This window comes from Lepisosteus oculatus, chromosome 16 (assembly GCF_040954835.1).
Source record: "Lepisosteus oculatus isolate fLepOcu1 chromosome 16, fLepOcu1.hap2, whole genome shotgun sequence".
Classification (NCBI taxonomy): Eukaryota; Metazoa; Chordata; class Actinopteri; order Semionotiformes; family Lepisosteidae; genus Lepisosteus; species Lepisosteus oculatus.
Window position 1 is genome coordinate 2,011,081 of NC_090711.1, and position 13,823 is coordinate 2,024,903.

The 13,823-nt window shown below is 49.6% G+C and overlaps 1 protein-coding gene across 1 annotated transcript in view; it reads right to left on the reverse strand.

The window, feature by feature from the left end:
* Positions 1-625: 625 nt before the first annotated feature.
* The window catches only part of znf335 (zinc finger protein 335), a 33,281-nt gene continuing 20,083 nt past the window's right edge, over positions 626-13,823 (reverse strand). The window contains exons 22-41 of the mRNA XM_069179644.1: positions 13,375-13,552; positions 12,694-12,806; positions 12,464-12,482; positions 12,216-12,332; positions 11,475-11,548; positions 11,121-11,281; positions 10,465-10,694; positions 9,849-9,948; positions 9,520-9,608; positions 8,631-8,899; positions 8,366-8,501; positions 7,505-7,708; positions 6,565-6,707; positions 6,196-6,338; positions 5,725-5,825; positions 5,261-5,347; positions 4,830-4,913; positions 4,335-4,400; positions 3,889-3,994; positions 626-3,694 (exon numbers count right to left, since the gene is read on the reverse strand). Of these exons, the coding sequence (XP_069035745.1) occupies positions 3,570-3,694; positions 3,889-3,994; positions 4,335-4,400; positions 4,830-4,913; positions 5,261-5,347; positions 5,725-5,825; positions 6,196-6,338; positions 6,565-6,707; positions 7,505-7,708; positions 8,366-8,501; positions 8,631-8,899; positions 9,520-9,608; positions 9,849-9,948; positions 10,465-10,694; positions 11,121-11,281; positions 11,475-11,548; positions 12,216-12,332; positions 12,464-12,482; positions 12,694-12,806; positions 13,375-13,552 (2,545 nt within the window). The 3' untranslated portion in view covers positions 626-3,569. The remainder of the gene's footprint in view (positions 3,695-3,888; positions 3,995-4,334; positions 4,401-4,829; positions 4,914-5,260; positions 5,348-5,724; positions 5,826-6,195; positions 6,339-6,564; positions 6,708-7,504; positions 7,709-8,365; positions 8,502-8,630; positions 8,900-9,519; positions 9,609-9,848; positions 9,949-10,464; positions 10,695-11,120; positions 11,282-11,474; positions 11,549-12,215; positions 12,333-12,463; positions 12,483-12,693; positions 12,807-13,374; positions 13,553-13,823) is intronic.

Here is a 13,823-nt window from a genome sequence, read left to right on the forward strand (position 1 = left end):
TTTCCTCTGAACAAGAAGTTCCTAACTTATTCCCCTGTTAAATGAGCACGGACACGGAGCAGTAGCAGGCAAGATCCTTCAGGACCTGATTACTTCCCACAAACGATCCTGTAAATCGGTGAGAGTAGGGGCGCTCACCCCTGTGACCTGGCTATATTCCACTCAAGGCCTGAACGACCTGGCTTCCTTGAAGGTCCTCCTTGAATTCAACCGATGGAACAGGTTCTCCCTTCTCCACCTGTGGGTACTACGCGTCATACAGCTGCGTACAGAACTTCTGTGGTGGAAGACGTTGGTCATCTCCAATGTGTAAAATGATTTGGGTCCTTCGAGATGAAAAGCACTATGCAATGGCAGACGATCATTATTGGTAGTGTAGTGGACGACATGCGTGTCATTTTATAAGTGGTGTAGCAGTGACTGGATACAAGACGAACACATGCACGTACCTACACTGGGTTCGGCCTGCGATTCCTTACTTTCATTTAACAAACAAAATGTTACATCCTGACTCGAGCCCTGCATGGCCCCGGCCACAAGCCAGTCCAGTGGTTATACATGTCATGTCCTTGTAATCCTCAAACGGGTGTCGGAGCACAAGACAAAGTTCACCACACTGCACAGGTTAGCGGATTAGCTTTTATTCGTGACCTCCACGCTGCCTCTCCTGGTCAGTCTCTGTATAGCATCTTTTCTGGCCCTGTCATTCACAGAAGGAATAAAAAAAGACCAAGGCAACACCCCTATTTTGTTCTGCCCACTACAACTAAAAGAACTATATTTTATACACCATTTACAGAGGGTACCTGTTTCTCTCTTTCGGGTTGTACATCACCCTTCTGTGCCCCCACCTGGGATCGACAAGAATGCATCCAGTACGGCCCTCATCTCACATACTTCAAAATAATAAAAAAATACGATTTTAAAAAAGAAATCATGAAAAAAACAACCACAAAGAAATTAACACAAAGATAAAAAGGTTTTTAAATGTAATACAACCTTGAGGAATCTGTTGGCACAGGGGTTTCCAGTCCTGGTCCTGGAGGTCCAAACACCGGCTGGGTTCTGCTCTAGCCCAGCTCTCTGGGATACAACCGGACCACTGATTGACGTAATTACAAGATTAAACTGAGCCGAGTGGCTGCTTTCAGCTCCTAAACATGTTGAGGCTGCTAGTAAACTCTCGTAACTATTGCGTTTATTCATGTAAAATTAACTAAAGTAGAAAATAAACTTGCTGATATTCCAATCAAGCATATCTTATAAGTGCAATTAAGACTCTAATTAAGTCATTAGGCTGGGAATGAAAACCGGCAGGTCTGTGGTCCTTCAGAACCCGGACTGGGAACCCATGAGGTCACGGATTCTACCTCTTCGATCAGAAATGATCAAAACAGATTAATTGTACACTGGATTGTCTATCTTGTTGTCGAAGGAGTTGACCCTACCTTTAATGAGCAGCAAGGCTTAAAAAAAAAAAAAGCCCTCAGCCGGCTCTTTAAATCTGCAAGGTCAAATCCTGGATTTCATAACAGAAAGAAACACAATTCGTTTTTCTTCTTTCGGTTCCCTGGTCATTTAGTGCGATGTTTTCTTTTTCACAGATCGGATATTCGTTACAGCTCGCCGTGTGAGAAGCTCGATCTCACAGTAACACTGCCATCTTCCGGCGATACAATGACATTGTGCAAAACGCACTTCCGCGTTCCCTTTTTATGGGTATCTCATTTTGAAAGCGCGCGTGGGAGGTTAAGGTTAATACATTTCATATCGAAGGTGGCCAGTCATGGCGCTGAACTGCACAGTCAGTCAGATGATATAGGGCTACTCTCATATTACCAATTTCCAAAAATGCAATGCAATTTGCAAAATCAAACGACAATCACAGGAAAAATTACAATTCACACTAGATTGTTTAGTAAAGAAATCGAGATCTTTCCGAGTGAAAGCACTTGCCGAATTGAGCAAAAGCCTACATCTGGAACGGGTCTTTATAGAATGACTGTTAAAACCAAACCAGCTGTTTCCATCCAGCGCCATACTGGCTGGTTCCTAAACCTCTCCACTGCGCCTGCATCAGGGAACCCTGTACAGCTGGCTCATGCAACACCAGCAGCCCCTGGAGCAGATAAGACCAGCCTGATCAGGCAGCGACCCCGGACAAAGGTGATTATTGCATGATTCATACATTTTCCTGCATTTTGGAAATGCAGTTTCTCACATACAGAACCTCTAGGAGTTCATATTTTTCTCCCAGCAGGCTATTTGCAATAAAAGAGAGACTGGTACTTTTAAGGTGCAAAGGTAAGTGTTATGTCATAAAAGCGATCTCTCAGGGAACTGCAAATGAGATTATAGCATCACAAGCCATACACAACACTTGGCAAAAGCATCTGGAATTTTAAATTATACAGGTCCTTTTTTTTTACTTACAGGATTAAAGACGAATTATTATGGTTTTGCAGAAAGGAGCGCACACCGGTCTTTCTAGCACTGAATAATGCGTTTGCAACTCATCTCTTATTTACAATGCAAGCAATGATCTGCAGATCCTAACTCAGCCCTACAAAACGAGCTCTCAGCCAGTATGTACATTACACAGTTGGTTTTGGAGGTTAAGGTCCTCCTGCGTGTGGAGTTTATTAAAAGAGAAGAGGGAAGCAGTGTTGACGTGCAAGCTCAATGGGAACGAACAGAGGTTAGTTCCACACTGCTGAACACCTTCATAGCTGAACTTCGTTGGTTTTCCTTCTTTTCACTCTGCAGTGTGGACTTAACTTCTACTTGTTCCCTACATAGACACTCCCGAATAATAGCAACAGAGTTTTGCAATTTCATAAGGTCCTATGTGTGTGACTGGACGTACATTATTTATTTTAAACACTATGAACACCCGATCACAAAAAAACGACATTAGAAGTGACTCCGGCTGTTTATTTGCCTTTTCTGTTTCTGATTGAATTTTCTTTCTTTTCTATTCTTCTGAATTTAGGAAGTAAAGGTTTCTTTGGTATCAGCTTTCAGCTTATTATATCTGCTCTTTCATCAGTGTGCAGCACTGCACCTGCTCTTAAGTGTCTGTCTACTTGCACAAAAAAGAAAATCAATAATTCTTGCATAAATTGCGCTGTAACTATGTTAATATCTCATATTGACATCAATATTTACAAAATCTCTTAAATATGTTCAATTGAAAAGAAACCACAGAAACTCTCACCAGGGGCTCCCCCTTATTCCTACCAGTTTAAGACTCAGCTACAGCCTAAGACTGGACAAGGCATCTCAAGAATAAGTGAATTTGAAAAGACTGCCATAATCATTTTGTAGTGCTTTTACAGTTTCAGGTAATCTTGTTAGTAATTTGGACCATAACCTCCGAGCAGGAAGAAGTTTATTCTGTTTCTGCCCGTTTCTGTGATCTCCAGTCATGTCCTGCTACAGAGACCCCTGAGAAAAAAAGGATCCCACCAGGAGGAGAACAGGCAGCAGCAGTGTTCTGAAAGTGCAGCTTCCAGCCCCCAGCAGCAGGGGGCAGTGTGTGATCATCCGACACCCAGACCAGGTCTCTCCTAGTCTTCCGTGATGGTGATGACATCATACTGGATCCCCTGCTGCTGCATCTGCTCCAGCTGCTCGGGCGTGGCCTCCGTGGCATAGACGGTCTGGGCCTGCGCCATCGCCGCGTCTGCAACAGCTGGGGAGCCCAGAGCAAACAAAGCCACCTTTCAACCACCTGCATCACTTCAAGCACACCACATCAGAATCTCTTGGCTGGATCTTAATGCAAAAATATGATCTTGAAATCGCCCGCCCGATGATGCAAGCAGGCTTATAAGTGAGGGATATGGAGAACTGGAGGAGGGGAGATGCCGGCGTGGGACCACCCACCTGTCACAGCAGAATGGGCCGCAGCTTCCAGGTCCTCCTGAGTCACGATCTGCTGCTCCGAGCTGATGGGAACGTACTGTATCTGCCCATCGTGGGTCACCGCAATCTGAACAGCAGGCAAAGCAAGCCATTTGTCAGTACTTTAGGAAAGCAGGTCTAGTGCTACTGCTCAACAGGACCTGCGGAACTTCCCCCCTTTCAAGAATTTGTCTTGGCATATGAAAGGCCTTGTACACAGTGCAGTTCAATGAACTTGAGATGTCTCTCTGCTTAGAGTTTCGTCTGAACACCTCCTTCAGAAATGAACGACCAGCTCCCTAGGTGTGCACCACATGCCAAAGGAATGCCTTCTTCAAATTAAGGAGAACAGTGGCGGTGATGGGTTGGAAGTTCTTTAGTTCAAACCCTGAATGTGTTTCTGTTGCAGTTTACTGGGCCAGGCTTACCTGCTGCTCCTGCAGGAAAGCTCCATCCTGATCGTACTGGATGTGTGCTATCTGCCCATCTTGCATCTGCAAATAAAACACACACCTCAGTGTCAGCAGAGAACGGCCTTCGCTACTGGGTGTTAATTAAGGAGAAATATGACCAATTTGACTGTCTTTTGATTTCATACTGTACAACGATCAGGTTTGCAGAACACGTCCGAAATCTACAAAGCTATGTTGTGGAAGCCGTCACCCTGGCTTCGTTCAACAACCAGCTGAATGAGACCTCCTTATCAATTAGCTACTAGCAATCAAATGAGTCAAACAAGCCCAATGGCCTTCTCTCACTGGCAGCCTTTTTGTTCCAAGCTCCTACCCTTTTTTTGGGAGGAGGAGCTCTGCTGTGGAAGTTAAACAGGTTTAAAAACACACCGACTGTGTGTGTGTGTGCGCGCACATCAGCCCTCCTGTTCTGGGAGGGTCTGCATTCCTGCAGGTGTCTGGAAAGTGTACCTGGATGTGGTTGCCCTCAGATACCACCACATACTCCTGAGGAATGAGATGTTGGACCCCATCCTGTGAGATGATGTACTGGACCTGCACGGCAATGAGAAAGAGCAATGTCACAGAATGCCCTCCGGGAGACAATAGCCACCAAATGGACCGATGGCCAATCCATCTTCATCTACGTGCTGTCATGAACACCACGCGTGCGCCGTCAATGCACTGAGGTTTGTGCTCGAATGTCAAATTCACACCTCTACACAGGCAGCACATCTAGCCCTGAAACAACCCCTCCTCTTAAACACAGCACCATCCTGCATCAAGAAATCCAGACTGCTAACAAATCAGTTTCTCAGGGAGTTTTCAGTCCAAAACGGATACCTGGCTCCTTTCCGGAGCGTGCCGACGGACACCATTCTCAGCACAGTCAAGCCCCTTACCTCAGTCACCTGGTTTTCCGCAGCCACCAGGTGCTGAACCGTCTGTCCGTCCACCGTGGTGATCTGCTGGATATACGTAGTCTCCCCCTGCAAAGAAAAATCTTTCCTAGGATCTTTCCCAATACTCCCAACAGACTGGGAAGACAAAGATCAAATGCGATCTGAGGGCTTGTCGTAATTCCAGGCCATTCTATCTGGTATCTGTGCATTAGACTGGCCACGCTTTAAGAACAGGAGATTGGGTTTATTAAGGAACGAGAAATTATGAAGAATGAATGGCATTCAGCAGGATGGATGAGGTAATGAACGTGCAAGGTGTTGACATTATACAGCCCTGCTCTAGAAGCACTAGACTCGGCAGCCAAACCTGGCTGATGTACTGCTTGTCTCTTGACCGGCTGGCAGGCCAGCCACGGGGGAGACGTGCTCCACACGCACTGCCGGAGCCCCCCCATGTGCTCTACCTGGTCAGACAGGGGCTGCTCCTGCGCCACGATGATGTGCTCCTGCCCCAGCGCCTGCTGCAGCCTCTCGGGGGAGATCACCGCCTGGCCAGCCTGCAGAGCTGCCGCGCGGAGCGCAGAGGGAGAGAGAAGCAGAGGGAAACTTGTCAGGCGCGACAAGCGCATCGGCCACGCCTGATGTGTTCTTGGCGTTAGCCCGCGAACCGGATATCTCTCGACACGAACTTGTGTGCTTCGCCCTGGCCAGTCGTGGCTGCATGCACTTCTCGTGTGATCCAACCTAAAACTTTTTAGATCTGTCATAATCCAACATGCATGGTCCCTAACTCAATCTCAGTAAGAAGATGCAAAGTGCACCAGGAGACAGATATGAAGCCACCAGATATTTTTTTAGAAGCACGCTGGGGACTTGTCACAGGTCAAGGCGATCACGGCAACGACACCCGAACGGGTTCGTGGAAACGGGCTTACTCTGGAGTGTGGCCAGGGCCTCCTCTTCCCCGTTGATGATGATGGCCTTGTGGGAGGCGGCCCCGAGCCGCGTCTTGCGCGGAGAGGGATCCAGGCTGTGCAGCCTCTCCATGTGGAACTTGAGGTGTCCGTTACGGTTAAACCTGGGGAGGAACAAGAGTATGGCGGCCACGTCACATTGGTACGATTTGGACATTTCCTTGACATGAACACACGCAGTGAGAGAAAATGAAGGTTTATACCAGTTGCTGAAGGCAGGGGAGTGGAAGGTTATACTAAAATGTTTTTTTTGACTGTTTTCTGTGTATGGCAAGCCAGGTACGGAGCGCAGGAGTGTAAGAGCAGCTGAGAGAGAGACAGGGAGGTCACCTCTGTCCGCAGACGTCGCAGGCGAAGGGTTTCTCGTTGGTGTGGGTCATCATGTGCCGCCGCAGGTCCTTCTTGTTCTTGGAGGCGAAGCTGCAGTGGTAACACTTGTGGGGCCGGAGGTCAGCGTGCTGCATCATGTGATCCTGAAGACAGTGTCCGAGGGGGAGGCGACATGCAAAATCACAGACTTCAGTCAGTCATGTTTTCCCCAATGAACAAGGAGGAATGGGGCTAAAAGAGGCAGTGTTTAGGGTGGAACAGGCAGTATGCTGGCAGCACGTAACAAAGATCTAAAAAAAACATTGATTTAACACATATGCATTAAGGTTGTGTCGAATCCAACTGTTCCAAATAATCTTTCTTTTGGCCCTTTTCTGAAATAACAGACGACTACTCAAAGCTGTGAAACTTTTAATTCTCGCGATCAGTCTTTGCCAAGAGTTAGCAGTCCCCAGAGTGCTTCTAATTAAAAAAATAACTTGTGGCTTTATATCTGCACTTTCCATCTTATTGACCTTCAAGTTAGAGATCATGTATGTTGGATTATGACGGATCTAAAAAGTTTTAGGTTGAAGGACAGGAGAAGTGCATTCAGCAATGACAGTCCAAGAAAAAGCCTGCCGTTCCCTTTAAATAGAAAGCATCCCACAGACTGCACACAGCAGAAGATAAGTTCATAGTTTGCTGCGTGAAGTGTTACTGCGTACAATAGAAAGGTGAAGAGTCACAGAAGGTTTTAAAGGAGAAATCACTCAGACAACTAGATGTTGCAAAGCACAGAATATGCAGTTTAAGTGGGCGATGCAATATTCCATATTTTGATCTTGCAAAGTGGTCGTGCAAATATAAAAACCAACAGCCACAAGCTGACATGCGCAACAGGAAAGAACACGGTGAGCTGAGAGGCCAAGCTTGCCTGGCAGAGAACAGCGAGACTGACCCTGACGTCCGGCCAGGAGGACGCGGTGAAGGTGCAGTCGGGACACTTGAAAACGTGGGGGCCGATGTGCGCCCTCTTGTGGCTCTCCATGTCAGCGCGGCCGAGGAAGGAGGCCTTGCAGATCTTGCAGGAGAATTTCTTGGAGCTGAGCTGCTGCTGGGGGGAGGACCCTGAAGGTGGGGAACTGGTGGTCTTGCTGCTCAGCTGGGGAGCAGAGCAAAGACAGCAGCTGTTTCAAGGTTCAGCCATGGACACACGGAACTCACCCCCTCATCCTCCGATCGCCTTCCCCAGCATTTAGTTAAGATCTATAAGATCACTTTATTGGCCATATACAATTTCTAGCATTAGGTTTTTGTCTTTTTTGCATACCCCAGCTTGCTCTCCATGAGACAAACAGGCACACAGACACGGAGAGAAGCTTAGGGTCAGAGCACAGGGTCAGCCATTGTACAGCGCCCCTGGGGCAGTTGGGGTTAAGGGCCTTGCTCAGGGGCCCAAGGGAGTAGGATTCCTCTGCCGGCTGCGGGATACGAACCGACAACCTTCCAGCCACAGGCGCAGATCCTGAGCCACAGAGCCACCGCTCCGCCCTTTAAATAAGTTTCATTAAGGGGTACCGACTAGATTAAGCATTTGTTCATATCCAAAAACATGACCACAAGCAATAAAAGGGTCAGTGAAAGCTGAGTTTTTGTTTTCAATATCTGCAGCATTACTGAGATGCCATTCCATCAGAGCACTCACTGGCAAGAGGATGCATCCCAAGTCCACACAACAGTGGAAGTGCCGAAAGTGGGAAAAGCACTTCAGCGTTCCCTGCGGCTGTGCCCCCGGCAGGTGACCTGCCCCCGGCCTTACCTCCACCTGCTGCAGCGTGCCCGCGCTCAGCCCCGAGGCCAGGTAGTATTTGCCCCCGTGCTCCTTCAGGGTCCCGGAAAGAGAGCTGCTGCTCACCACCACAGGGCGCGCCCTCTCCGGGCTGCCATCTGCACTGCTGCGGAGACACACACATTCGGGGGGGGGGGAGGTGAGGCCTGGCGTCTGAGTGGGGCGACCAGCAGAAACCCTCCCCTCCAATCAGGTGAGGCCCGGATGTAATGGGCAGCCAGGCTGCGGTCCATACCTGTAGACCGTAGAGGTGCTGTGGATCTCCTCGGCAGTCTGCTCCACCACACTGAAGTCCCCGGCGCCCGGGTAGGCGCTGATGGCGATCTGGGCGATCCCTGTGCCCGCCTCTGTGGGCCCGGGTGCGAAGGCCTCCTGCACTAGGGTTTCTCCATGCTCGCTCACATGGAACGTGACCACCTTCTGCGGCTGGGCGGGGGGCTGCTGGGCAGAGCCCACCTCCTCCCCCTCCAGTCCTCCTGCCTCATCTGATTTCAGCACAGCCACCTGTGTGGGGAGACAGCAGGTAAAGGTAAACCAACGTGTCCGTGCTGTACCCGACGGTTTTGATTGCTGCACATCTTTTTGCTTTTCCTGAATGTTGTGAATCTTCATTCGTAATGCTTTTATTTGGCGTTTAATCGACGTCCTAGGGTCCAGGCAGGATCCTGCTGCAAAACTGAGTCGAGGGGTCATTTCTGGAAAGGAGACCGGGAATGTATGCCCAAGCCCAGGGTGTAGAGACTGAACTGAGCATCCCCTGTCCCTGGAAAGGCTAGAAGAGCTGTTGTTAAGTTTTGAACATGTTAAATATTTAGATTCAAAGCCTACATCACTTAAACTGAGCAAGTCAAACAGCATACTGTTTACAGGAACTCTGTCTATGAGCTGTCCAAACAGCAAGCTCAGAATTTAAGCTCATCTTTAGTTGAGCGGCAATCACCAATGATGGCCCAGAATATGCTCTATATGCTCTTTGCTCTAGGTTACCATCACCTGCAGCAGGTGCAGAACGAACAAGGTGAAGCGAGTGTTTAAGAGGCGATTTAATGCTCCCAGCCCCTGGCAGGGCCCGTCTGAAGCTGTGGCAAGGGGTCGCTTTGGGGTCGAGTGTGACGGTACGGTACCTGCAGGGAGTTGCCCGCCAGCTCTCGGGGGTTGCTCATGTTCAGAAGCAGGTCCAGCGCGTTCTGGGCGGACAGGTCAGTGGTCCCTGCTGCAGGGAACATTCAACAGGGAGCTGAACACTGATACGTCGCACCGCCGCATAAGGTCCAAACTTTCATACCTTTGCACCCTTTTTAACAGCGATCGGAACTGGATGAAGCAGTTAAGAGAACGAATGGAGAGGTTGACTTCCATACTCTCTTACTCCAGGAGAGAAAAAGAAAAGCTTTCCCCTGCCTGGTCTCCTAGGTGACTTATTTTGTCTGCTGGAGGAAAGTCGCCGGCTCACCTTGCTCATAGATAATAGTGGCATTTTCCAGGGAGTCTTGAGAGACCCCCGAGTTCCCCACCGGCTGCATCGCTTGAAAGGCGACCTGCTCCATCGAGACCTTCCAACAGCCGCGTCAAAAAAAAAACAGAGAGATAGAATGAGTTGGACTGAACCGGCCACTCCTCATGTTTGTAAACTTTCTGACGTTCTTATCAGGCCCCTGTGAAACCAAAGGCTAAGCTGCTCTTTTCTCTCATCACCATGTTTTCCTCTCCCAGTATTTCCCTGAGCCCTGCTCCTGCTTGACCTCACCCTCATACTTTCATAGCCATGTTGCTGCTGATGCACTCCGTCTGTTACCAGCGGCACCCCTGCCCCCTGGCCCCCCCCCGACCACACCCACACCCCAGACCCCGCCCCCGCCCCCATGGGCCCCGCCCCTGACCACAGCCCAGACCCGCCCCTACCCTCTGGGCCCCGCCCCCAGCCCCAGCCTAGACCCCGCCCCTGCCCCCCTGGCCCAGCCCACAACTCAGACACCACCCCTGCCCCCTGGGCCCCAGCCCACAACCCAGACACCACCCCTGCCCCCTGGGCCCCAGCCCCGCCCCCACCCCCCAGGCCCCGCCCTTACGATGGGCCCGCGGATGCCTTCCTGCACTGTCTGCGTGTGGTCGTGCTGCTGCTTGAGCTCCTCGATCTGCTGCAGGGTGAAGAAGGGGCGGCGGCGGCGGGGCGGCTCCTCGGGGTGCAACCTGCACCACTCCTCGAAGGTCTCGGGGTGCCGGCACTGCACGTGGAGGCGCAGGTTCTTCTTGTGCTTCGTCATGAAGTGGCAGAAGTCGCAGGAGAACGGCTTCTCTCCTGGTGGGGGGGGTAAAGGGCAAAGAAATGAGCCTCGTACACAAACGTCCTTCGTCGGGTCCAGTCAGGATTCAACCTATGCCAGCAGACGGCACGCCACAAACCTGGCACCTGAGGCCGGGCTCCCCTTTAGAGAGCCAAAGGCCTTTGGCTCTGTAAAGCCAGTTTGCACAGTGGGATCAACATTTCCAGTGAATCTCAGCTGCACTTTTATGTGCACAAGCTGAATCTGTCGTTCGTCATCTTGCGTTTCTTGCGCCGCTGCGATCTGACAAGGAAAAAACGAACCCGAGGCTGGCGATAGTGGCACGGTCTGAGCTGGATGCAAGCTGCTCTTTGCTTTCCGAAACGCCTTCAGCGGCAGCACTGCAGGACAGAAAGGCACGGCTGTTCATCAGAGCAGAGCCAGGGCCACTCTCTCCTCACCGGTGTGTTTGATGGCCATGTGCGACACCAGGAAGTCCTCCTTGGTGGTGGAGTACTTGCAGTAGTCGCACTTGAAGGGCTTGTCGCTGGTGTGGGACAGCTGGTGGTTGAGCAGAAGCTTCTTGTTGTCACACGTGTACTCACAGAACTCGCACTTGAACCTGACAAGGGAGAGGTGGAATTTTAAATTTGCATACATAAGACAGCTTGTCTGTATCGCAAAACCACATGTAACACCAAAGAACAGTAAAATACATAATTGCAATAAACTACTACAGAGCGCTATTCTGCTCCTTATTCTAATAAGAGTAGAAATGAAAGGTACGGGTATTATCAGAAATAGCTTGCTCTGACCTGTTCCCATAGCTCTGGATGTGTGTGAGGAGATGCATTTTGAAGGTGTAGCGTTTCTTAAATGACTTCCCACACTGCAGGGCCAAAACAAAAGACACAATGTGTGAGACAGGTTACAGAAGCACGTTTTGCAAACCAGAGCAAGCCCATCTAGTCCATTTGCCTCCTGGTGGCTGCTTAAACTGAGTGTCTCAGCAAGCCGTTTCTTGACATCTTTCATAGCACGGCTGCACAGCTTGTTCCAGACTCCCACAATCCTTTGTGTTGCCCCCCTGCTTCTCGGCGTTTAAAAATTCTTTCGGATTCTGACCAGGCTACCCCCGCGTAGGGCCACTGTCTCCTGTGACGTACTGTAGCAACAGGCAGAATTCAGAGCAGTGAGGCGCAGTGAAATCATGGCCAAAGCATGGTAAGGTGTGGAAAGGTATGGTTAATCAGCGTACACACTGTGGAAAACATGGTGAAGGCAAGGCATGGTGTGGTTTAGGGATGGAAGAACTGGGAAACACGGGACTGTTGCGATGCTGGTAACACTGTACAGATTCGGGCTGTATTAATGGGGCAACTCAGCCGTCACTGGAGCAGAAAAATAATCACAGACCGTGAGGCACATCCTCTGTTAAATGCGTAAGCGCTTGAGCTTTGTTTTAAGGGAGCTGCTAACAGTGCTTGCAAAAACTCGCAAAAAGGCTTTTTACTTTTTTGAACTCTTCATAGCTCCCAGTCCAGGCCGGTGCTCACCTTGTCGCACATGTGTGGTTTCTCTGTGCTGTGGGTCTTCATGTGCTGCGTCAGGCGCTTCTGCATGGGGTACACACGGTTGCACACCGGGCAAGGGTACTGGGTGATTTTGGGAATCTGGCAGAAACCAGGAGAAACGAGCATCTAAAGCCAATGTTCAAAAACCTGTTTGCTTCTCACAGGTCATGCTTAGCAACACTCCATGCTACCTTGAGAGTTAAAGACCTCTAATGTTACAACAAACTTACCAGGTCTGACTTTTTTCTCCTGAAAGAAAGAAAAGATCCACGTATTAGTCACGTACCCTCTGACATCAGCAGTCACTACCCCCAGATTCACAGTACAATTTACTACCTCAGTGCAGTTCCCTTCTCTAATATTCAAACCATAATGTCCCACTGATCACACTTCTGTCCACCGAGGAGGCCCTGTCCCCAGTGTCTCAGAGCACCACACCCCCCAGGGTCCCAGCTCTTACTTGTCCTTGTTGTGCACAGCGGAGTGGCGGATCACATCCTTCTTGTACACGCTGGTGTAGTCACATTCCTCACACTTGTAGGGCTTGGTTCCCACATGGTTGAACATGTGCTCCTAAAGTAAGAGGGGGCAGGTGTGAGTAGATTCACCCACTGTGGCTGATGTTTTTTGGTCGAAGATTTAACATAACCTTAAGACTGATGCGGAATGTTTCTTCTCCTTTAAACTGTTTCCTTGAACAGGTTTTGGGTGATTCATCCCTCCAATGCAGTTTAATTAGCTTATTAGAAAACAATCAATCACTATTGTATTTCCCATGTGTCCCTTTGCAACAAGTCTGGCACCGAGATTTACAGAGTTGCACAACGGTTGCCAAAATAACGACAGCTGACCGTACGGGCACAGAGGAGAGGAAAACAAAAACCCCTAAACTTCTGGGGGGCCCAGTCCCGATGGCTGCAAGTGCAGTGAGTTTGTTAATCAGGGCCAATCTCTGCTATCCCGGGTCGGTCATGAAGGTCGTCTGAATGAAGTTCCGCAGGTCTTCTTCATCGAAAACCAAGAACAAAACCACGATCCAGGCAACAAGAAACAAACAGACGACTACAAACTCAAGACTGACTGCTTGTTTCCACCAGAGAGGAGAGTACTGCAGGAGAGGACAGCCCTGCTGCGTACTTGCCTTCAGTGAGGACCAGCGCTTGCACCGGTATGCACACTGCAGGCACCTGAAGCTCTCGGGGTCGTTGCCCTCGTGGGACTCCACATGGAAGCGCAGGTCCTCCTGCGACAGAAACCGGGACCCACAGACGCGACAGTTGTGGGGCCTCAGCAGGGGCTTGTGGGATTTGTAGTAGTACCTAGCGTTAGAACAGGAAAACAGTACATCACATCAGGAGTGGGAAGGAAAAAAAAAAAGACATCTGACGGGGAAACATCTCAAACCATTTAATCTAGCAGAGCAATTTTTGTTCTTAAAAAGGTGAAAACCCTTAAAAAGGTCTGTTTGAAATTTGCCGAACGAATAAGAATAAAACATTATTTTGTATAGTGTCTTCAGAAGTGGCTACGACCAGCACTTTACAGGAGGAAAAAAAGCACACAATCAGAGGACAAGCAACTGCAGCAAAT